Genomic DNA, 25,539 nt, shown 5'->3' on the forward strand with positions numbered 1-25,539 from the left:
TGCTGCCTTGGTTTACACCTCAGTTGTGGTGTAAATGAAAAAAGAACCTGGTGATCTGTTAGTTAAGTTAGCATTAGTTAAGAACCCCAGTTAAAACAGGCTTTTAAAATTAATCATTTGAAGGGCATTTTTTCAACAATCAGGTGTTTCTTATTCTGTGGTGAGATTCAGTATACCTTTTTAGGTTATTTTTTAGAAGTGGGGAGAACTAGGGTAATATAATTTTTTTTCTAAGAGAGGATTTAAGTCAGAACACTGTCTCATCTGATCACAAGTTTTGTGATTGTTGTGAGTTTTGCCTTTTAAGAACAGGCTGTCCAACAAGTTATTTCAACAATGGTCCTTGTACTAAAAATAAAAATAAAAATGGATAATTGAATAGCAGAAGCCATGTAACCCAACAGATATGTGGCAGATGTAGCATGTTATAAATTCTAAGAACCTAAGAATAGAAAAGAGTGTCTGTCTCTTGCTGTCTGTCGAGGCCAATAAAGAGTGAGCATGAAAAAGAGCTGTTAGTATTGTTTGAGGAGGCCATTCTTATATATGCTTTGGCACTTTCACTTGCATGGTCTGGTGCAAGTCTGGCATTAACTATGCCCCTGCCTTTTTGGCTGAGGGAGTAAGTCAGAGGAGCCACTGTGCAGTGGGTGGTAAAAATCCCAGTAAGTATCTTGAATATATGCATAGGTACATGCATGCATACATACACATGCATATAGTCACATACACACATGCAGAGAGAGAAAGAGAGATATAATGAATGAACCAAAAAGAGAAAAAAATCTTGTTTCAGGGAGAAAGGATAGGACTGAAAAGTGAATATAGATGATAGCTTTTACTTCAGTTTCCATCACTTGAAGTCATTTCTGCATGGCCACAGGAAGCCATAGCAAGCCAGTCAGAGCTTTAAAGAGCTGAAACATCACAGCATCAGGATCTGTGTTCCTTCTTAACATAAATGTCAGAATGCTTTTTTCACTTTACTGTTCAGATAGTGAAACTGAATCTGTTAATTCATTTTGTTTGCAAATGCAAATATTTTGAGGGTAGATATAGCTTTCCAAACTGATAAAATAGAATATTATTTTTTAGCTGCATTTAATTAAATTGAATGCTAATTTCAGTAACTAAATTTTAAAAATTATCATTACAATATACATTTTAATGTTATAATTCTGAAAAAAAATCTCATCAGTCTTGAGGACATTAATATATAAGGGTCTGATTCTAATAAACTTTATATATGCATGAACCTGCTTTTTATTCTGCAAGTGAGCTACTGGATTTTGATGTTGTTTGGGAAAACTCATGAAGCAATATACCTGAACGAGGTGAGAGTCAGGAGATTTAGATTGTTTTTCAGGCTTTGCCAATAACCTGTTGTGGACTTTGGGCAAAGCACTTCACAACTGTGTGCCTCTGCTTCCCTCTGTGCTTATTTACAGATGAATTCTTTGAGGAAGGAGTTACCCCTTAAGCATTTGCACAGGACTTTAATTTCCTTTTTGAGCCGTAAGCATTAAAAATAAGTATTCTCACATTAAGTATTTCATTGAGCAAGGTTGGAAGCTTTTTTTTTTGATGGAGGTGAGCCCACGGACAGTGGCTGTGAGCCTACTCCTGCCATCCTTGCATTGGCTCCTGTTTCTGAGCCATTTCAGTGGAGAATGTGGCATTAGTACCTCTTATAATCAACATTCTTCTGCCAGCATCCATTCTCAGCCTATTAAAAGAAAAAAGATAGTTGTGAGAACTCTGTCAATAGTGAAAGAACTATTATGTTGTCCACTAAAAACTTAGTAGATGCTATAGGAGTGATTTTAATTGAGATTTTTACAACCGTTTGATAACACTGTTTTGATCACCGTATTTAGGGCTGGATTCCAACAGTGGACATAAAACCTCTGACTAATCCACTGAGTCACCCAGTCCCTGTCATATATTGCTTAATGGTCCGTGCTGCCAGGAATTATAATAGCTTTCTAGTAATAATTTTTTTTTTTTGAAAGAAACTTTATGGGCACAAAGTCTTATAAAAGTTTAAGCTCAGATTTTTAAAAAGGCAGTGAAAGAAAACTTCCTAGAGCTATGCTAAACTGCAGATTTAAAAAAAATTACAATAAATGTATAGAGTCTTGCATATACTGTAAGTTAATGACTAATATTTTAACTTTGGTTGGTTAATGTTTGCAGGGCACTTACAGATGCTAGAATAATCTCTAATGTTTTTGCTCAATCTGCTCTGGAGATGGATGAAATAAATAGTTTAAACTAATTAATGTAACACCAGCTGTTACAAGTGCTTGGCAGACGTCTGTGAGTTTTGATGGGCAGAGAGCGGCTGTTGTACTTGACTTTATTTTAGTACAATGTTGATCACAGTGTAAGCTGGAATAAATGACGAGCCAAAGGAAGGAACAGAGGATGAATCCTGTGTAATGCAAAATAAATATTGCCCTTTTTCTGAAAATATTTTTTGAGGTCAAGGGAGATTTATAGTGGACTTCTATTTAGTCAGAAGTGCTGTGACAACAGCTGTGCTAAGCATGCTCGGTATTAACATGCTTTACAAAAGCTGCAGAAATATATATAGACATCTATGAAATTTCACATTGCTTTTAGATTTCAAAAAGTGCTAAGGCTTAGTATTAGCACTTTGGCTGCATATTTTATTTCTACCTAGCAATTGCTGTTAGAAAGAATAGATGCTTTAAGACAGGTGGATGAAAAGCAATATTAGATCTAGAAAGTCAATATTTTTTGCAAAGACTAAGTTGGATTTCAGTGCTGCTTGTATGTACATGATTGTATTGTAGGTGCTTTTATTTATTTTGCACTCTAAAGGATGGGCATGACTACAGAAACTTTCAAGGTAAAAAGTAGTTATAGCAAACTGAACTTGGTATTTTGTGGCATAGCCTCGTTTTATCAGTGTCCAGTCAAAAAAACTCCACAAAATCCTAAACATATATCTGATGAGAATTCATTGTTTTCTGAGTGATTTAATAGGAAGGTAAAATATCAAAGTAACTTCTCTCTTAAAGTTAGAAGGTAGAGTAATTGTGCTGTGACAGGGGAACGATGGCTGCTATCTCTCTATGTGCCAGCATTAAGATAACGGTGTCATTGTACAGATTGTTACCCTGTGAATATGTCTAATAAGTTATTATAGCGTGCTGAGCAGATGGCAAGTGTGCTCCTGAAAGAATTGATGGATGGGATATGATGTCATCAGTGAGATGACAAGGTTCACAAGGTACTTGACCTCCAAGAATAAGTCCTAACTGGTTAGAATTCTAAATGGTGAACTTTTGTGACACTGGCTAAATGGGAAATATGTGCAATTTGTATTTCTTTATGGTAGTGTTTACCCTCTTCACTGAACTCCACGTAATGGGATTTGGTCCCTGAAGACTTGGAGATATTGTTGGAAGGTTTCACCCTGTAACCTTCAGAGGATTTCAAATACAAATCTATACATCTAAACTTTAACAAAATCCCACTGAATTATATTTATGAATTCAAGTTCCTAGCTTTTCTTACTTTATATGTATGTATAAAGAATTTAATTGAGATGATCAATTAATTTAACATGTACTCCTGAAAGAGAAAGCTGCTGATTCAGTAAGAAAGTACAAAGAATAAGATTACAGTTTATACTTTTATAACAATGTCTTTGAAATTGTGATCTATACTACCATGACAAGGATCTTAGGAGCATAGTAATTTTCATTATGACTAGATTCTCCATCTCTAAATTCCATTAAACAAATAAACATTTGATTGTTCGATTTATCTAAAAATATATCTTCCTTTCTATTACATTCCAAATTATATGGTGGGATCTATACTGTTGAAACACAGGCCTCTAAAATAGTCCTCTTAGTTCTTCGCATGATTCATGGAATGAAGATGGTGGACGCAGAAGCCTCAAAATGGGGAATCTTGCTGCTAAAGTTTAGGTACTGTCCAAGAGCTGCATCTGATGGATACCTACCTTCTCTTGTTCATTGTATTGAGAGTTTAGGTCCTTGTCTATAGTGTGCTTCTTCGATGGCACACTGGATAATCTAGACAGTGGAATTCTACCCTTCATCTCTTTTAGGCACTCCCTAAACCCTACTGACCACAAAGTGAGCTCTGTATATCTGCTTTCATGAGCAATTATGCAAATAGACAGATCCTTCAAAATTAGAAGTCTGTACCTATACGTTGTAATTTGGAAACCGAAACGGAACATGAAAAAGACAATATATAGAGAACATGAAAAAAAGAGCTACTGAAACAAAAGGGATAAATGAATACTAAAGCTATGTACTATGGCTTTCCTACAGTGATAGTCAGAGTCAAAAGAGTTTGGGGCCGTGTTTCTTAACCCTTGAAATTAATTGATCCTTTTTATTTTTCCCAATTATTTAGCTGTATTTGGCAGTGATCAAAAACAGGAGGATAGGAGGAAGAGGCATGAATTTAGTAGTTAGCCTTTTTTATTCTTTAATAAAATACTTCTAGTTTCTTAAAATGCTTCTTATTATTTGGCTCCTTTGAAATGATAAGATAAATTCTTTGTGGAAAACTTTTCCATGTTTTATTGATTGTTTGCAGAGCAAAACATAAATTCTATATACAAAAATAAACTGTGAGAGCATGTACATGCGTGCTTGTTCTGAATTCTTTATGATATTTATTTTCAACACTGATCGTTCTTTGCGATATTTGAATATTCATGTGACAACCTAGAGGTTATTTACATGAACTGAAACAAGAGGAAGCCAGATGAAAGCACTATAAATCCTGTGAATAAGAATGATATATTATCATTTTTATATTTCCTAATGTTCTGAGTTTCAAGTAAGTAAAATTTGTTTGTAAAATTTCTACTACTGGGGAATATTGTTACATTTCTTACATCAGATTGTAGGTACAATAAAACTTTCATAAACATGTAATAAATTGCTTCCATCTTTCCTGTATAATTAATATGCTGAGGGTTCCTAAATTACTTCAGAATTACAGCAAAGCTTTGGATTAAGTTGTAAACATTAGAACAATGTATCAATTTTAGCATAATTGCTTTGAAAGTATGGATTACGATTTAAAGTTGCCATTTTTTTTTCATTTGATTTTAAATCCATGTGCCTTGTCATACAACCCAATGCAACTGTTTTACTCATGTTCTGACATCTTATTCTACGTTTTCAGGAAATGTACAGGCAGTAGAAGGAAGATACTATGACTCTCAGACCACGCTCTCTTCCTTTTACTCTACTAAGAGTAGAGGTATTGTGCCTGGAAGAAATAGTAACTTATTCACATGTGACTTATTTACATGTGACACTCTACATGTGGTTTAGTGTCAATAGAGTTATTCTTTCTCTTGTTTATTGCCAGTTCATTTATGCAGTAAGAGAGCAGTAGCCTGTTCAAAACATGCTATTAGTAGGGCAGCACAGAGCTGAATCTTTAAATAAATACTTTCACTATCTATAGCATGCATCCTTTGTTAGTAGGTGGGTTCAAGGGAGTTGGTTCCATTCTGGTAAGGTATTATTAAAGACTAGTAGTGAAATGTCAGTATTAATGTGTACCAGTTTGTTAACATAGTTAAATAATAATCTGTCAAAATATTTTAAAGTATTAGATGAGTTTATCAAATAATTTGATAAATTTTACATTTGACTTCTCAGGTTTTTAATAAAACTGAAAAAAAAAGATTGCACATCTATTACCCTGTTGTCATAGGTGTACTGGTTATGTGACTAAAGAAGTTTCAGAAAAGAGCCAACTCTTTTCTGCTCAATCTGATCAGTTCATATATGTCTGCATGTGCTAGAGAAATGTAAAATATTAATAGAAGGTCAATGAGTGTTCACTGAGCTCTCTTTGCCATATGGCCCCTATGGAGGATAGAAGGCCCTGGCTAGCTTAAGCCTGCCATATGGACCTGGTGGAAAAAGGTAGGTTTCACACACAGAGAAAACCTACCATATGGACTGGGTGGAGCACTCAAAACTCTAAACATTTCTTGTACACCAGGGCCTTTTACACAGAAGAATGTAAAAACATACATAATACATTACACACAAAAGCCATTGAAAAATGGATCAATTGTTTAGGTTTATATAATGCTTTCAAGCAGTGACCAAAACTATATAAATAATCAGGGCTTATTTTGAAATAGTAAAGAGGACAATCAATCATTTACAACTGACTTTTTTACTTAGCATTTAACATCTGTTGTATAATGGGACTGTACAATGCCACCCTTAATGCTGTACAAAGACAGAACATCCAAAAATAGTGGTAGGGTTAAAGCAGTTTCTCTGAATACGTTCCCTTGGGTTTCTTTTCCGTCCTGTTCTTAACCTGAAAAACAAATTTAGCACACTGTGCAATAGTTGTGAGGCAAGTTCCTGGACTTAGAAATGTCTTCTGTACTCCTAATCTTTTGAGGAATTGAAATTAAGCATAGGATAAGGTCATTGATTCAACTTTAGTCCCTCTGTGAAGAGTGTGGTGTTGCATAGTGGTATCTTCTTCCATAGACAAAAGACATAGTAAAGTAGGACAGAAAAATCTTTCAAACCACTGGACCTAATGTTGAACCTTCCTACATGTTTGCATGTTCCCATGCGAACATGTCTATATTTTCTTTAGTTTTAGTTGGTTGATTGGTTGGTTGATTTGGTTTGGTTGGGTTGGGTTTTTTTGGCAAAAAAAAAGCAAAAATCCAATCAGGACCACTTCAGCTATGATTTTATCAAAATACAGTAAAAAAAGATTAAAGATTTATTTTTAAGATCTTATTTTTTTTTCTTACCTCTTTTAATAATGATTCAGATCTTGTTTTCACAGTTTTATATGAGAAAATGAGTTTTATATGTGAGAATGAATAAGGAGAAAAGAAGTCAAGATCTGTTTTATTCTGTAAACAGAGAGGTAATCTAGGCTGACTTGTCCCTTCAAATTTCTGTCACAGTTTTTTCCTTTTCTCTAATTGCATTTTTTTCTTGTCTGGTCCTGCAATTTCAACAAGCAAACGAATTTCTTCATATCTTGAAAGTGGAAGAAACTACTGAAACAAAGACACTTTAGAATCAATCAGTGCTACTGAGGAAAATGTTTGAGAGGTAAGAAGAAAATGCAGGAAGTAGTAGGATCAGCTGAGTTGTGGAACAGCTAGGACAAAGAGAAGACAAAGACAGTTATCGTGAAAATAAAGGATTTGGATTTTACCTTTTGAACTCATTGTGCTAAATATTTTGTAATTGTACTAGAATTTGGTATGCAACCAGCTTTCATCAGTAGCACTGACTTCCTTTTCAAAATCTGAACAAAAAAAATCACTAAGTTGCTGTCTCAGTCTTCTGGGTGCAGGAGTTCACAAAACCATGCAGGGTGGTCATTTCCTGATGCGGCTCTTGGGTTTTTTTTTTTTTTTACTAGACAGGCTAAAAGCCAACCTGTTATTGGGATACAGAATAAAAGTATTATCCTTAAATATATAATGATATCATCAGGTTGAGATAATAAAGCTTGTGCAGTCTGTTTCAGTTTGTTTAGGCAGTAACTGTTTTCACAGTACAATAATGCTAAAGATCTTTTGATTTCTGTTTTGTTTATTTGCAATTATCACATACATAAATTTTGCAAAGTCTTAGAGAACCTTTGAACCACTCTTGGGATTTGTGTTTTGTTTCTGTTACATAACATTTATAATTGCCTCAGGATTAAAATAAAGAATTTTTAAATTACATTATTGGCATAAACATTGAAACAGTTACAGAAGTTTTGAAACAAAATTAGCAAGAAGAGCTGGCCCTATAGTGGAGATGCAAGGCATATTTCCTTGATATTATGATATGATGCCAATAAAAGACTGAACAAAATACTTAATTTGCATGAAGGTTTTAAACTGGATCCAAAAAAACTGGATACACTTACTGGCAAGTGTATGGCATGCTTGCTGTATAGGATACTTTAATTTTCTGTAGTTAATGTAAACCAAACTGATCCATGTTACATGATGACTCCAAACTATTTTTTATCTTAAATCAGTGCTGATTGTGACTCATAATGCATAAATACATAAAGGATTTTTTTTTTTGTGTTCTCTAATATGTATTCTGATATATTAGCATAAATTACATATTCCAAGACATGAAAACATATGCAGGCCAAATCTCACTTTAAAGCGGATGCCTGAAATGGAGCAGAAAACATTAGAGATAGAACTTCTACATTATTCTATCAGTGAGCATCAAGCTAGTGAATGCCATAGAAATCTCACTAATGGACTTGTTCTGGCAGGTTGTTGCAGATGTTTGATGAATGAATTGCAAGATAAATCATATCAGATGTAAAATGCCTTTTCATTCTGAATTTTGTTTCTGAGCACTCTGTGGCTTTGGAGTTTTGTTTGTTTATTATTATGGATTTCTGTGAAAATCAGATATTAGGATATAATGTATAGCCAATGGTTTGAGAAATGTGGCTATAATATTGTAAAGGATTGTTTCTGATGCTGTAAACTATGAAGCTCATATTGAACTCCCATAGGCAGACAGCCAAATTTCTATTAGGATATCATAACCATATAATCCAAACTGTGTACATCGATTATTGTCTACAACATTTGCATTTGAGTACTGGAACCATTCCATAGATAGAAGCATTAAGGGTGTTTATTATATCTGCTACAAAAAATATTGTGTAGTAATTTGGAAAAAGTGAGTTAAATATACTATTTTATGCAAATGTTGGTGTTTCAGCTGCAAAAAGGAAGCCTCTGCTTCATGATATTGAGACAGCCCACTCCTTTTGTACCCTTCCTGGTGAGGGTTTGTCAAAACAGGATGCTTCACATCCTTTTGTTTTCAGTAACACTTGGTGTATTAGGTGTGAAGAGAGTTAAGACCTGGAGTTACTAGATCACATATTTCTGTAAAAAGTGTGTGTTGCCGTTTGTGTGCTCAGGCAAAGATTGGACACTCTGCTGAACTACTGATGCTAGAACACCTGTTCCCTTAACCTCTCAGAAGGCTCACTGCAGGCCTGGACCAGCACGATCCCTTCAGTACTTTGTTTTCAAAGCATAGCTCCTTCCCCTGCATTTCCAAAGCATTTGAAGCTTTTCACTGTATGTTCACAAATTCCTGAACCTATTGCCCAGTAGCCCCATAGAGCTGTGTCAGCTGAGTCCATCTGATTTGGTTCCTGATTATTTTATTTTACTGGCATCTTTGGCACTTATACATCCAGGGCAGGAATTTTGGCAAGGCAAAATCTCAGGAACAGCTTTCCTTAACATGTTTCTGTCTTGTTTGTTGTGCATTTTAGGCTGGTCATCATATTCACTGGTCCTTGTGTTATAAGTCTGAATATTAGAGGTAATTGCTAGTATACCTTTTGTTAAAGATGTTACTAAAATCACAGGCAGTTAATATGATCTTGCAGGAAAATGAAGAGAATATGAGTATATTTGTTTTTTATATATTTTGTTTTGTTTTCTTTTTTTTTCTGCAAAAAGCAGTGTCCCTGGACATTTTATGTATTTATCAAAATATTAAATTTTCTCATTTTCATAAAAAGAAACATGACAGTATTCTGTATGAATATTCACTTAAACAAAGAAGTTATATTAATCAATATATCCAGTTTTACATGTTCTGACCAGATAAACATTTTTCTGCTGGGACAGATGAGCAGTATAAGTTGCCATAAATGAGAAGTGTTTAAACCTATTTTGCCTTCTCTATTGAACTTCTCCGACATATTTATTTGTGAAATGCAGTACTGCTGACTTCTGTGCTGCCACTTTACACCAGATGCCAAGCATGCTTGGTCAACCTCATCTGCTTGCCAGCACTCTGGGGATGAGGGTATGGGACAGGTTATGAGTTGCTGAATGAATGACAGCTGACGAGTGTTGCTCAGACACATTACCATCTATTCATTTTCTTTTTGGGCATCTGATTCATGCTGTCAGCAGATTACCAAGAACATGTGCCATGTGACAAGGTAGCAGGAGCATTAATACTCAGGCCCCCGTAACTGCAACATGGCTAGATATGGACTGCTTGAAAACACTGGCTTTTTTGGTTTTTTCCTGAAGAGAATGAATATTAGAAATATTAACTGAACATAGACCAAGAAAAGTAGTGTGAATACAATGCAGTTCCAGGTATTAACATAAACCCTTCATCTTCAGAGAATTACAAGTTACCAGCTGTGCTCTTATCAAAAACTCCCTTCTTACTACTGTTACACTTACAAAAGAGGAGTGCTGTTATTTTAGATGACAATGAAAAAAATGCTAATATTGTTGATATTCCTTATTTTTAAATCACCTTAAATCCCCAAATAATAGATGCTTTTTAACTTTCATGAAACATGTCCAGAGGATTATTAATACAAATCATGTGGCCCTTGAAATGATCCAATAAAATCTAGCAAAATGCAATTGTTATATTGTCTATAATGTTCTTTTCTGCATTTTGCAGTAGCCATATGGAGGCAGTTACAGGGAGGAATGGGCAGCACAAAAATAAGTATGCATACTGTGGATGCATTGCCTTGTGTATTGCTTTTATCAGTTGAGACGTGCATATTTATGTCCATAATTTTGAAAATGTGAGGTTTAGTTTACAATACATTCATTATGCAGCCCTAAAGTCCAGTCCCTAATTTGAAGTTTGATGTTAATCAGGAATTTAGCTTAGACTGAAAATACTTGGCTTGATCATTTGATTCAGCATATATTAGGAAAGCTGGATATATGATCAGGGAGCCAGCTTCTGAGCCAGCACAATAAAGAGATTAAATAGCTGGTTTTGTCAACATTGGGGTTTGATTTCCTAACCAAATATCCTTTCACTGCATAGATGTTCATGGTCACCCCTCAATGCAACTTTGGAGAAGCTGAGAAGGACTCTTGTGAACCTGTAGGGAAACACATTTGCAGAGCCCTCTGCGTGCATATATGCATCTAAGCAGTTCTCATAAAATTGCTACAAAGCCGAGAAACATTCTTTTTAGCACTCTGCTGCCTGGCTGGTGGAGTGGAGTTAGCAGAGTACTAATTGGGATGTTTGACATAAACCAGTAAAATACCTTTATATTTTTACAGCACCCAAAGCACAGATGGCCATACCCTGCATCCGATTCTTGCCATTATCGTATAAGGATCTTTAAAAAAGAAATAATGGGCATAGTTGTTACAATTAAAAACTGCAGGTCATAAAATTACAAAATGCCTTCTTTTTATACTAATATATTGTGAAAATGTAATAAAAATATTTACAATAGCTTTTTAACAATCATTTCATCTTTTAACAATAATTTCATCTTTAGGAATTTAGAGTTAAATTCTTAATTTCTTCAGAGTTAATGATTGTTACTGTCAGGTGTTGAAGCTATATGTGTTTTATAGTATATACAGAATCATCCCTGACTATCCCATTCCTTCTTTTTTTGTGATCAATCATTTAAAAATTGTGTGAAAAAAATCTGTGAGTAAACAGGATACTTTTTATTATGGGGACAGAGAAACCATGCAATTTTGTTTTGCCTGTTATGTGTTATGATGCCAAAGTACACAGAACAGAAATACCATTGGCATTTTAACATTCCATTCCATGGTAAAATATGTTTGTTTAAAAATAGGAATGATAATTTATTCTAGAATATTGTGAAATCTTTAGAATAAATAAATAAGCCAATACTGCTTGACCCAGCCCTAACCAGTAATAGGCTGCAAAATAAGATAAAGGTTATTAAAATAATCCTTTTTTTGAAAGAGAAAATTAGATAAGTTGTGCTGATTGACTCTGAGGCCCTCCTAGGGACATGTAAAATGCAGAATAAACTCAACTTGATCTAGTCCAAAAAGCCTGAAGAAATCCTCACAGCTGGAACATCACCACTAATTACATTTTTGCTTTTTGAATATATATGCCAGCTCTTTCCATTCATTTTTAGTGATGCTGTAGCCATAATTCTTTAACAAATTAAAATATGCAATCTTTAGAGAATGTGTTTTATATATTTGCTTTGACAGCTGTAAATGTCACTTACATTCAACTAAAATTCGTGAAATACCACAAGAATTATTTGTGTAAAATCTGTTGTATGTGAAAAACAACAGTTTAGCTGTTTTGTTTATTTCTTGTTGAGTCAATATAAATTTCTCCTGGGCAGTCTTTCTTCTCTCCTCCTTCACCTCATAATCGCACTCCTATTATTCCTTTCCAAAGTGTTTGGCCACCATGAGTGTCCTTCCCTATAATCTCAACTTTCTCTTTCCTCTTTTCTTGATTACTCCCTGCCTTTTGTCAAGTTCTCTCTGTTTCCAACCCTCCATGTCCTTATTCCAGCCAGCAATATATTCCTTTTTTTCCCTCTCTATGCTTATAGGTAAGTTGGCTTATAAGGCTTCAGCATAGAAGGGGTACCACTAAACCTTGGAGACAGACTGATCCTAAAAGTTTTGTTCAACTGATTCTCCATCTGCCTCTAATTTGCCATTATGGAGGCAACTCCAACTGCAGTATTCTCAATGATCCTGTGCAGTAGTGAAGAATGATGTGCAGAGATAATCTCTAAATCTGCATGTTCTTTAGAAGGATTAAAGAAATACTGGAAATTTATTAATTGATTTTTTTTCCACAAAGGAAAAAGCATCCAGTTAGTACATTAACTTTTCAGTGGTTAAAATCTCAGAGAATTGTCGGGAAATATGAGTCTTACTGTTGGCGGGAAAGTCCTGCAAACCTGAACCTACCTCCAAAGCGGACACATAAAATGAAGTTCTTATGTCCTTTTATTCACGTGTAGTTCTTTACATCAAGGGAAGGTGCACATATTTGGAAGCCATACCACTTGGGAAAATGGGCCACAAAGGTAGACTTGGTACAAAGATGGATGGGTTTTGTAAGGCCTACTTGCACAAATATATGCAACTGTGTCAGGTGCAAAGCCAATTTGTGTAACGTAGATATTCAAGAAACTTAATAACTGTGATCCTTTCCATGTAGGTTTTTAATTTTTAGTCATATTTCATTATTAGAGATCTTCTACTCTCAAAGTCTTTAAGCAAACGTACCAATACAAGAAGCAGAACTCAATGGACAGCATTTGCAATGGCATTATTAACTGTGAGAGCACCAGCCTCTTTGAAGTGTTACAGAAGCATTAACCAGTCTGTCAGTCTATTTGAATATTTGATATTCCTTCCTAATTTCCAGCTGCCACAGTTGCAAATGGTATAATTTCAGAGTATTTTGGTGTCCTGGAGAACTGTTGTTTGTATAAAAAGAAGTACATAAATTGTAGATTAAAAAAGAAAAAATAAAAGGAGATATATATATATATCTATATATATAGATATATATATATATATATGTGTGTGTGTGTGTAACTCTTATAAAATTTATATACATATAACTGTTCTGATATATTTATGAGAGTTTCATAAGAGTTTCAGTACATTCCTTTTATAGTTGGTAACATCCTTCACAGTCATCTTGCATTGGCCCCAGTTACATGTGGGGTTAATCTTGAATGACCAAATCTATAAAGCAGCCAAATTGTATGGAAACTGGTTCAGAGGATTTTATTTATTTGTTCATTTCTTTCTTTGTTTTTTATCTGCCTGAAACTATTAAATATTTCAATTGAGATTATGGGACCCCTTGTTCTTTTGCATTAATATAAATCAAGAATTACAGATCTATTAAAACAGAAAAGTTTCTCACACTTGAAACATCTAACAGCAATGAAGAGTGAAATATAAAGCTTTGTCCTAAAGAGTGTTTGACAACGTAAACCAAAATAATACTAAGCCAAATGGAATAGATTGTTTCTACAATATAGAAAAATATATGCACCAGATTTACGGTAATAAAAAGTGGAATCAGAATCCTCTTTCATCATTCAAATGGTAAGAGTGAGCCTGTGTTAGGAAAAATACACGTGGAATATTTTGCAGAGAACAGAAAGCCTCAAGATGCATTGCAAAAAAAGCATGACATGATTACAGAATGGCAGTAATCTGTATAGTATTTTTTTTTCAGCCAGCTATTACTGCTTGCTTTCAAATCCTGGCAATATCAATATTTTCCAGTTTGATTGGTGACTAGTCTGAACTTATCCTACTTGCTTTTAAGAACAAAGACAAGAGAATGGCTACCTCTATTCATCTATTATTGTTTAAATAGCTGTCACAGCTTCCAGGATGTCTGTTTCCATGTTATCTGGTGAAAGACTAAAACAGAATGGCAACAAACCAAATACAGTGAAATATGTTTGTTCTATTTGGCCCAAACCAGCTGCTGTTTACAGATAAAATCTGGTTTGAACAAAACCAGGTGAATTTTGGAAATTGAGGAACAATGGATAGAGTGGTTGTAGCATTTACAAATATTTTAAAGATACGTGTCTCATTCAGACTTGCCTGTTATGGTGATTTAGTTCATATGTCAAGACACATATTCATCTCTGCCTGGATACTGTAGAGGCTTGGGTAACAGCTTGTCCTATCCTTGTTTATTTGTTAATTTATAACATCTCAGTTCCCAGCACAAACCAAGGCAGGCCCGGACACTTCTTTGTTCTGCCTTGTTCTTTCTTTTTTTCCCCCCTTTCTTTTCATTGTTGTGCTCCCCACTCTGACAATGGAGTTGTAGATTGACCCTATTTCCCCTTTTGCCCTGACTTCTCTTCTAATGCTTCCTTTGAAGTGTTTAGACTGAAAATACCAAATCTCTGTTTCCCAGCAAGGGCCCATCATTTTGCAGCATTGCTCTGCTAGTAGTGTAAGAGGAGCATTAGTAGTTCCTTTGCGGCACTTTAAAAGATGTTAGGCTAATGAATATTTGGAAACAAAAGATATCTCATCCCTTAGAGAGAAGAGGACTTTTGCAGGAATTAAGTATTTTAAATTTTTTTAAAAACAAGAGGTCATATTATTTTGCTACTAAGATATGTGGTTATGTTTTAATTGGCTGTGTTTACAGTGTGGTTTTTCTTAAAAATGCATTTTTTTTAAGATTCCTTCAATCATCGCTTATCTCACATCCACAAATATCCATGCTTCCTGTGTATAATATGTACATTTTCTCTGTTTCAAACATACTCACACTCAAAGTTTATTTCACATGGGACATCAAGAAAACAAAGTCACATTAGTCTGACTTTTTTTTCTGAGTTGATATTTCATTAAAACAAGTTCAGAGTAAGTTCATCTCTCTAGTCCAACCCTTCGGTGTAAATTTGTTTCTGTTATCTATTATAACATAATGGTTTGGATGTTACTTTGAATTCATATCATTCTACTACTTTTTGGGTTTCTTTGCCTATTGCAAAACCATGCCACACATTGTTAAAAAATCTTTGCAAGCTTCATGTGTTGAGCATGCACAGAGTACACCAAGCATAACATTAAATAAATTGTAAAGTAGTAATACAGTAAAAAAATTGATCTCTTGCTTAAATTATATTACAAGGTCTGTGTTAGGAGCTCTCTGTATCTCAGCCATTGCATGGAAGAGCAGTTTTTGAGTTAATTAAGGCTTACGGAATTTTTAAGTGGGTCAGTTTTATCTAATATATCTTAAAATATTTTGACAATTTGAGACCTAAAATATCAGTAAGATTCCAAGTAGTCTTAGAAAGCAGGTCATTGATCCATTTTCCTGGCAAACCTAGAGGAAAATGATGTCTTTTCAGTTTCCTTTCTCATTTATATGAATCAACTTCACCGTGCATACTAGTGATTCGACTCTTTCCTGCTATATCGTGCAAGAGCAATACCTTCACTGCAACTACTGATACAAAGAAATCTCTACCCAAAAAAAACCTTAAGGATGTAACATGGAAGAGGCTTTTTTTTTCTTTTTTTTTTCTTTTTTGGTTTCTTAATTTTGGGTAAAAATCATTTGGGGAAGCCATATTTTCACTAGAGGAAAAAAGTTTGCAACTCTAAAATAATATTATGGACTGTTTATAAATATATTGTCTAACTAGTTTTGTTTAAGTTTTGGCTTATTACTTTTATTAATGAAAGCATAACAATTCTGGCAGCAGTTTGGAAGAAACCATTTGCTAATGATTCGTCACACTAGAATAGGAATGGAGAAGTTGAGCTAAGCTAGTTTTCAATACCAGGAATATATAATTCATTTTTTCTAATGATGTGGCGAACATTTCTGTAATATTTTAAAATTGTCATATTTAGGGCCAAATTTTAGTACATTACTACAAAATTACTACAGAGCTGTTCATGCTGCTTTGGGGGTAGCATGAGTACAGAGGATACATCCACATAGTATGTTTTTCAGAGCCTGCTTTGAATCTCAGGTAGATAGGAAATGGTTCAGAGATCTAGAGCCAGTTTTTTCTCAGCACTCTGTAACATGACTGGAAAATTTAAATATAACTGAAAAAATCCTTTATGACTCTGAAAGGTCTGAAGCTTTCCTTAGTCAACATTAATTCCTTTCAGTAACTTCAAATTGGAAAGCTTTTGAATGATGACTTAATGAAAAAGCAGTAATTGTGGCATGAATTGTGACAAACAGGGCATGAGGAACAGTCTTACTCCTTGTGTTCTCTGTCCTCAGCCTGAGCCACAGGGAAGTAGGAAGGGCAGCCCAGTATAGGATCTCCCCAAGAGCAGATCTTTCCATCTGAGTGGTCATCCTAGGTTTCTCTTACTGTCAACAGACAGAAATCTTCTAGAGGAAGATTTGCCTTTTCCTGCAGTTGATGCCTGTGAGAGTTCACAGATGGACCTCGAAGTGGCATCTGCTTCTTTCCACTGGCTATAAAAGACCTGAGTGGTACCAACCCAGCAGCAGATGTCCAAATGCCTGTTTGGGTAGTTCTGTGGAAGGACATGGTAGGAAAAGCTATTCCTTTAGCACTGTAAGTACTGGCCAGCATGACAGAGCTGGGGAGGAGATGGGACCAGAAATCTGCACCTGAGTGTGGTTAATAGAGGTTGCTTCCATCTGTAGGAATGGTGATGGGGACTGTTGGAATGAACTGGGACTTTGAGTTATAAATGTCCCATCCTGTGGTCATCAACACTCTAACCTTTTGTTACTGCAGATTTCAATTTTCATGGTCCTAGACTATGTCCATTTCAGAAAATACTGCATTCTGTTCAAGAGAGAGCTCTTTTTAGGCAACTAGGATCAACTTTCAGATACAATTTTAATGTACCTGATAAAGTAAATAGAGAAGTAAAACCTTGTTGAAACTATAATTAATAAATAAAGAGAAATTTGACTACCCCAAAAGGTACATAACTTACAATGGTCAAAGCCAAAACGGAAGGAAGTGAGTCTGACAAACTCCTTTGTAGTCATACAGCTGTGCAGAATCTGCATGAAACCTGGGGTACATTCTGATGTCCTTACATTGTACTGAGTTACATCAATATGTGTCAGTTAATGACTGAGCCCTTGGTAAGAAGAGTATGTATAGATACATGTATCTATATATATATATGTATAGATAGTTTTCCTTTTGAAGAATTCAGATTAACATCTGGTGCAAAGAAATTGACCTAAATTTCTATATCATATCAACAGTAGGCTAAAAATATTCCAGAAAGTAAAAAAGAAAAAAAAAGAAAAAAAAAGAAAAAAACCCACAAATGAGGTTATTGAAGTTTCTATTAACTGGGGGGGGTGTTGGTATTTTTTTTTCCACTTCTTAATCTGTTCACAGATTATCTGTGAAACTTTAATCTTAGAAGTCTTCAAGCTGAACAAGTTTTTCCCGTTGTGGTGTCAGAAGCGATCAGATCTGATTTTTACAAAGATCCTACTAAGGAGTTCAGCACTAATTGTTAGAAGATGTCCATGCTTAAAAAAATTGGGCCAGTGATTGTTACCGTGCTGTTAATTTCATGTACTGTTTAGAGCATGTTTTAATTGTGGCAGTCAGGTGTATTTTCTTGATGAAAAATGTATTGAGGAGCTTTTCTTGGTGTTGCAAAATCATCTGAGCTGTAAGTGAAACCATTAAGAGAGGGAAGGGTTAATTGTATGGGAAGCCTCGTATTCAAATACTTCTCATATACAAAATATATGTCATGCTAGAAAATATTCTATTGTCAATCCAAATAGAACACAAACTAAAATGAGATAATTGGGAAGGTGCCCATAAAGTCAGCCTGAATATATTATCACAAGTATATGCGAGATAATATTTGTTTTAAAAAGATTCTATGGCACTGTAAACTCAGTCTCATTAGAGACTGCATTTAAAAGGCTTATAAAGTTACTCATTAATGTTATCTTGTTGTATCTCCACAGCTTTTTCATTAAAGAAAATTCAGCAGAAAGCATTTTCTCCTGATAGCAGGAACCAATTTGCAATAAATGTTCTGGAAACCACTAGGGAAGCCATTACTGAGGTCTAATAAAAACAGACAAGCGTAACTTGTTCTATATTTTTGTTTCAATCACATACAGATGAGACCCCGCTCTCCACACCAACCGCAAGAGACAGCCTTGACAAACTTTCTCTAACTGGGCATGGGCAACCACTACCTCCGGGTTTTCCATCTCCTTTTCTATTCCCTGATGGATTGTCGTCCATAGAGACCCTTCTGACTAACATCCAGGTAGGCCTTTCTGTAGATCGGCTTAAAGGGATGGAGAGGAGCCAGTTTTGTCTAAATTAATAATACCATTCTAGCTTAATCAGTTCATAAGATTATTTGGATCAACTAATTTACTGAAACTTGCCTGTAATTTATGTTTTAAAGGAACCACAGCAAACAAATGAATTTAGAAGCTGTCAGATACAGTACATAAAAATACAGATTGTATATTAAACCACAGCAGAAAATTCAATGTGAATTACATTGGTGTGTTTAACAACATTTGTCTTCAATGCTCTTTTTATTACAGGCTAATGAAATGTATCTTACTGTTTAACTTTATCTCATTTACTAAATAGAGAAAGAGTTCTTTAATAAATAGTTATTTCAAATCGCTAGAGTGGCATGGTGGAAATGATATTTAAAGCTATTTGAAATGTGTCTCCCATAAAAGCATTTACAAAAGCACTTATAAATTAGCTCATTTCACTTAAAGTACTGTCTTCAAAGAATAGACTTCAAAGGGTATTACCAAATTTTATACAGATTTCCTATTTGGTAGTCACAATGTCTGCTGTGTGTACAGTAAAGCCGTGTTCAAATATTATTTATAGTATACACTATGTATAGCTTGAAGCCAAATTGTTAGTGTTTCCTATTAGAATTAAGAAATTTTTTTCATCAACAAATTCTGTTACCTTGTGTTCCCCATATGCAATTTTGCAACAATATGGTTGTATATGGCATGCAGAAGCAAAATGATAGTGCCAGAAATAATAGAGCCATATTGCATATTCTAGAGAAGCCTTGTCTGGGCAGCTACCAACTTCCAATTTGTCACCATATATTTTCTGCTCATGCCTGCAAACACATAAAATCAATTGTATTCTATCCAGCAAAGGATATGACAGAGCAGGGCCAAATCCTGCTCACTTAACTGTCTGAAGCAATCTCATCAAAGTTTATGGCACTTCAGAATTGTTTTATAAAAAGTATATGAGCCATTAATTAGTTGTGTTTTGACGTCTAATAATGGAAAAATACTGCTATTTAAGAAGTAAATATTACTATCTCTGCCTGGTCTGAAAAAGCATATTTATGATTACTCTTTGCAATTCTGAGACTTAGCATCTTAAATATTTAAACCATGAACCAAGATAACTTGATAGAAGCATTCTTGTAACATATCTGCTGCAATCTGTAAAGATTGTATTTTTTTTCTTAAAGCAGAAATACAGTTAGTAAATTTTTAGCTGTGCATACATGTAAAGAAAAGTTCTTAGTAATTATTTTGACAAATGTTTGCACTCAATGTCTCTAGACAGCAACCTAATGAGCAAAGCATTCAGCATCAACAGGTTAGCTAATCTCGTGATTGAATATGAGGGTGCTGCACTACTTCAAGATAAATGACCAAGATTAATTTGCCAAGAATGCATTCAGTTTTGTTTCACAGAAAATGTGAATGTGAAATTCAGTCATTACTTTTTTTTTTTTTTAATACTCAAATCTTACCTGAAATGAAAAACTAAAATAAAAGACAACATCATAAACAAACCAGAAACATTTTTATGCCTTCTCTTGTAGCGCTTTTGAACATCCTGCTCCATACCTTGAGATTCCATATTATGACAAATCATCTATTAGTGGAAAGTGGTGTGACATAAGTCCTTCTGGATTTTTTCAGTATGTCCCCACATCACAATACATGTTTTTGACAGATTTCTAGAAATCCTTTCATAACAGTATATGAAAGGCATCTCCTTCCCTCTCCCCTGCTTCAGGTTTTTTATCAGGACAACATTAGAAATCCACTTCATAAATTAAAAAAATAAACAAAATTAGTTGGTTTTCCCATCTATGTAGTAAAAGTTTACTTTAACAGCAGTAGAGTATATTACAATATCATATGGATAATAGTGGCATTTTTTTAATCAATGCCATTTAAAATGGTTTCCATATTGGTATTTCATTGCTATTGCAATGAGAGGGGATTACCCCATGCTCACAAATGAGTTAGATACTGTGATGCTAGCATTTCCAGAAAAGAGCTTTAGGTATTTGATTACAAGTTCAAATTTGTTGATGGCATCTGTGAAAAGAGGCAATTCTGTACCATGGTCCCTGATTGCACTGTAATTTGTGACTTTGCAAGGAAATTCATAAACCATACCTGAAACCCATCATGCATTTATTACCTGAATAAAAAGGACTCTTTTCACTGAGTCAATGGCTCCTTACTGTCCTTTGGATCTGATGTGTTTTGCATCCCTGTCAGGGAGATGTGTTTTCCATGGGGAGGTGGAGCAGGTTGATCCCTCACTGTTCTCTTGTTGCAGCAGTGGAGCAGGTCTAACTTCCTCAAACAGATTGCCAATGGCTTCATGAGGGGATTTGGTAAACACTGCTCTTTTTTCATCTGGGTCATTCATGCTGAAAATAGGCCTGTGTCCTTTCACTGAAAGGGTATATGTCTGCTTGTGAAATGCTCGTCTACATTTTTTGTTGGGTCATGGCTCTGGGGAGCACCCCCAGCATACCACATATGGCACTGGAGGTAGCCTACATTTTAGGGATGTGATCATCACAGGAATATCCAGGCAAGGAGCTTCTGGCTGCACCAATGTGCATGGACTTGGCAGTGGATGTCTCTGCCATGATCCCCTTCTGTGATGCAGGATCTGGAGGATCAGAATAATGCAGACTAAAAACAGGATTAGGGTGTCATATGTGCACTAGGAGCTCTAATTTTGACCTTTGACAGGGTAAAAAGGATCCTAAATCTTGACATTGGAGCAGTGCTTTTTAGGTATGCAAACAAAATTTTTAAACATTTTGTTGTTTGAAAACAAATGTGCTTGAAGTCCTGCAGATGCTGATGAGATCAGCTGAACTTGTTGCCTAACTGTAATTCTGTTTTAGTAATCTGAGTCATTTTTTAGAAGTGACCTCTGAGCAAAAGTGAGTCTCTTTCTTCCATCCTTACTAAAATAAAATGGATAGCCCTGGTCATGAATTCATAATTTTAGGCAAATATTAAACTAGTCTATTTGTTTCTGTCACCAGTATGTCTTTCTGTATACCATATATATGGGGTTATTTTTACTTCTCCATAAATATTTCTTTAAGCAAAATACAATGTTTAATTTGTAAATTTACAGGGGAGATAATAACAATATACAATACATGAATAACCAGTGTTCTCCTTGCTGGGGACTGCTGACATACAAATAATAAACTCTAAAAAATATAATTAAACAAATACACACATTAAAAAAGGAATAGGATTGGGAATATATTTTCTAATTTGGATTTATATCTGCACATCTAAAAGGAAGAGAAAATAAATTTTCCCAGAGAATTTAAATCAAGTGATATGTCTGTTTTTTCACAAAAAATATTTGTAGATTTCTTCTGGATTAAATTCTGGAAATCTAAACACAGTTGCAGGGAGGATGAAGAGTGGGGGAAAGTGAGTCACAGCAAAAGGCTGTGTATATGCTAGTGAGAAGGCTAAAGATGTCTCCATACCCCTCACATAAGTTTACCTTTTTGAGTCATGGCCTGATTATGCCAAAGTATGTTACAGCCACGGCCTTTCATGATGCTACAATATTCTTGGGTAATAGTAATGTTCTTTCAAGCTTTTAGAGTCTGAATCTCTGCTCTCCCTGAGCTGAATTTCCATTATATCAAAGGGATGATATAGTTGCACCATGATAGCTGTATTTTTCTGTCAAGACTGTATTGTATTGACACATTTTTATTGCTAAATATTTTTAAAGATATACCTAAAATAATTTACAAGTTTCCCATTGATATTAATAAAAGCAGTGCATGGTTGCAAATTGAATTCCCCTCTGTAAACAAAGAAAACTACTAGCTTTATTGCTGTGAGTCTCCTGCACTGTTTCTGTCTATCACTAAGTACTAAGGGAAAAATACTGCAAACAGTGGATAAAGTAAAGAAATCACAGTTTTACTTCATGTTATTTTATCTCTCTTTTGCTGAAATTCAAGAGAATTGTTTTATTTTTCACAGAATGTATTAATGGAAAATATCATTTATACTTGTTTAATATGCCTTTATCTGTGATAAAGTATGCAATCTGAGATATTAAAAAAGTTGTCTTTCAGGAGTCATCTCTAGAGATATTTTAACTGCGTTGTCTTGTTCACAGTACTTAGTCACTAGTCAGTTATAAATAGCAGATATTCAAAAATTAACATGTGAAGTTAACTAGAATTGTATGTATATATATATATATATTTTATTTGAGAGCCTTTCACTAGATGCTTTTAATGATGACAGCATACAAATTATATATATTTTCTTTACTAAAAGAGAAGCACTGTTATTTGAAAGTGTTTTCACCGTGACCAGCTAATACTGCAGAAAGAAGCCCCTGAACTGCAACCCTCTGGAAGCCAGGAGTTTTGAATAGGAAAACTTCCTAATGTGCATGCCCTGATCTTCTAGTTTCCCTTTTTCACTCAGTGTGGGCAGTTGTTGGAAACAGGATATGATCTTCTAGACAGACTGTCAAACTAATTAGCAAGGTCATTTTAATGTCACATACAAACGTGTAGCAAACTAAATTCTGTTGGGTGGAACACACACTTGCAGATGCAGCTAGAAAGAGAAGGAGCTTCTTTACACCTTCCCCTCCACCCTTTTCAAAGTAGGCAACACATTATTTGCATAATTTAAAAATAGTGATGAGTATTACTGGTTTTATGACTGAGTTGAGGTTTGATGTATCTTTAGTTTCTGTAGGATCATGAGGCTGCCTTTATATGATGGTCTTCTCTGATCAGAGAATGGGAAGAAACTCATATATCAGGATTGTGTTTGGGACAGTTCTAAAGGATTTGTCAGTGAAAATGCTGAAACAAATACAGTAAAGTAAACAAATCAGAATGATCTATAAATCTCCAGGGAATAAAATGTCCATTTTTGACATTACATTGAAATAAAAATTGTCCATTTTTGAAATTACATTGAAATAAAAATTGAGAGACACCGAGAAGAATGGCCTGCCATGCTTAAAGCCAGGCTCCAGATAGAGCCATACTGTATTAAAAACAAATCTGGAACCTGAGCATGTTCGCTGCAATTATCATCATCCAGCCTCCATAACATCTGACCTTCCCTAAAGAGAAATATTTTCTTTTTGTTAATGTCCTGTGTTGCACTGCATTTCCCATTGTCATTGGCAGCATATTGATTTAATATCAGGTTGGAGGATTAGCCATAGCAGATACAAGTTGGACATACTGCATTTTGTATAATCTTCTACAGCTGATCCACTGGGAGAATTTATAGAATTTCATGCAACTCTGAAATTGCTATTCCTGTTCCAGGGGGCATGGATGATTTTTCAGATGTTGTACTTTTTTAGTTTTCTTCAGCCCCTTCTGCACTGAATAAAGGGAGATATTGAATGTTTTCAGTATTTTTGCATTAGTGCTGTCATTGGCAGCAACAGCACTTTTTATATGCATCAGTTTGGCTCTAGTGCAGATTTTTTTCACGTTGGATGCCTACTGATGTGCACTGATTTAACTTCTAAAAATGAAACTTAATTTTGTGTAGCTTATAAGTAGTCCCTAGTGAATCTTGGCTCCAAAAAGCTAATATTTTTCAGACATAATCAGCAGCAATAGGTAATGTATTACCATTAGCTATGTTAGCATGTATAAAAAAAAGGAAAGGCTGGGGGAGGAAGTGTGGTGCAGAAACTCAATAGAAAATGTAATATTCTTTTAGCAGTTTCATACTTTGCAGCAATTCTTAATATAAAATTACACACATCAGTGTTACACTCTAGTGTTATTCTCCATGTTTATTCATAATGATTGTTTCATATTTAAAGAACACCAAAATATTGTGTTTTCTCAGCCAAGGACAATAATAGTTTAATAGTAATTTATTTTAAACTGCTACTGATAATACAACCAATCAACACATTAAGTGATGCCAACATTGGCATCTTGCTAAATAATCTCTAGGCTTTGCACCGAGAGTACATCTTTCAAAGATAAGTCAACAAGAGCAATCAGAGCAGAAAATTAGAATTTGGTATCTTAGAATTAAAATACAGCTAAACTAAAGTTTTAATTGGGGTGATCTAAAAGGGCACTTGATGTAATGATCTCTCTCATTTGTTACTAATTGTTTGTTCCTGATGAAGAAGAAACATGTACATTAATGTAGTTGATTTGAGTAAAGATGGCAGTTGCTTTAGTGGCTTGATTTTATTGTTAAACAAGATAGATTTTAAGAATTTCAGAAGACAGTGTTTGCAGCTTTAAACTTACTAGACAATACACTTTTCATCAACAAATACTTTTCATGTAATTTCTCTTGATCTGGTTTATTTATGGTTTGGATGAAGGATAGGAGGACATTAAAATGCTCTGGAGTTTAAGCATAAGCCAGCAGCAGGTATTGATAAACAACTCCTACTTCAGTTTCTTATTAATTCAAATGTACCAAACATAGGAGAACATGGCCATGGAAAAGGAACAGAATTCAAATTAATATTAACTTCTGAAAAATAGATTGTAAACACTTCCCAAATATTTCAAATAGTATTTTACTTTACATATGTACTTAGAGCTTTAGAGGTAGATTTCTTTGTATTTCTCTAATAATGATTCAGGTTTAAAATTCAACCCAAAAGACCTTGGTGATTTAGCTATTTTACAACAGCAAAAGAAAACTGCTAAAACTTTAGTATATTTGTGAGGACATTTGTTGTGTTACCATTGTTACCATATTTCCAAACATGGTTCAGCTCTATTTAGTGTATACCATTTTGCTGACCATCTGGGCCTTGCAGCCAGAAGATGCTGAGTTCTTCCAGCTTCTGTGGACTTCAATAGATTGAAGTGTAACAGAGCTGCAGAGCATTAAGCTC

At 34.7% G+C, this 25,539-nt stretch overlaps 1 protein-coding gene across 6 annotated transcripts in view; it reads left to right on the forward strand.

The window, feature by feature from the left end:
- The window catches only part of DACH1 (dachshund family transcription factor 1), a 352,605-nt gene that overhangs the window by 284,307 nt on the left and 42,759 nt on the right, over window positions 1-25,539 (forward strand). For all 6 annotated transcript variants that reach the window (XM_036384869.2, XM_036384853.2, XM_036384861.2 and 3 more), the window contains one exon: window positions 18,486-18,637. In XM_036384869.2, the coding sequence (XP_036240762.1) occupies window positions 18,486-18,637 (152 nt within the window). The remainder of the gene's footprint in view (window positions 1-18,485; window positions 18,638-25,539) is intronic.

Source organism: Molothrus ater, chromosome 2, assembly GCF_012460135.2.
Source record: "Molothrus ater isolate BHLD 08-10-18 breed brown headed cowbird chromosome 2, BPBGC_Mater_1.1, whole genome shotgun sequence".
Taxonomy (NCBI): domain Eukaryota; kingdom Metazoa; phylum Chordata; class Aves; order Passeriformes; family Icteridae; genus Molothrus; species Molothrus ater.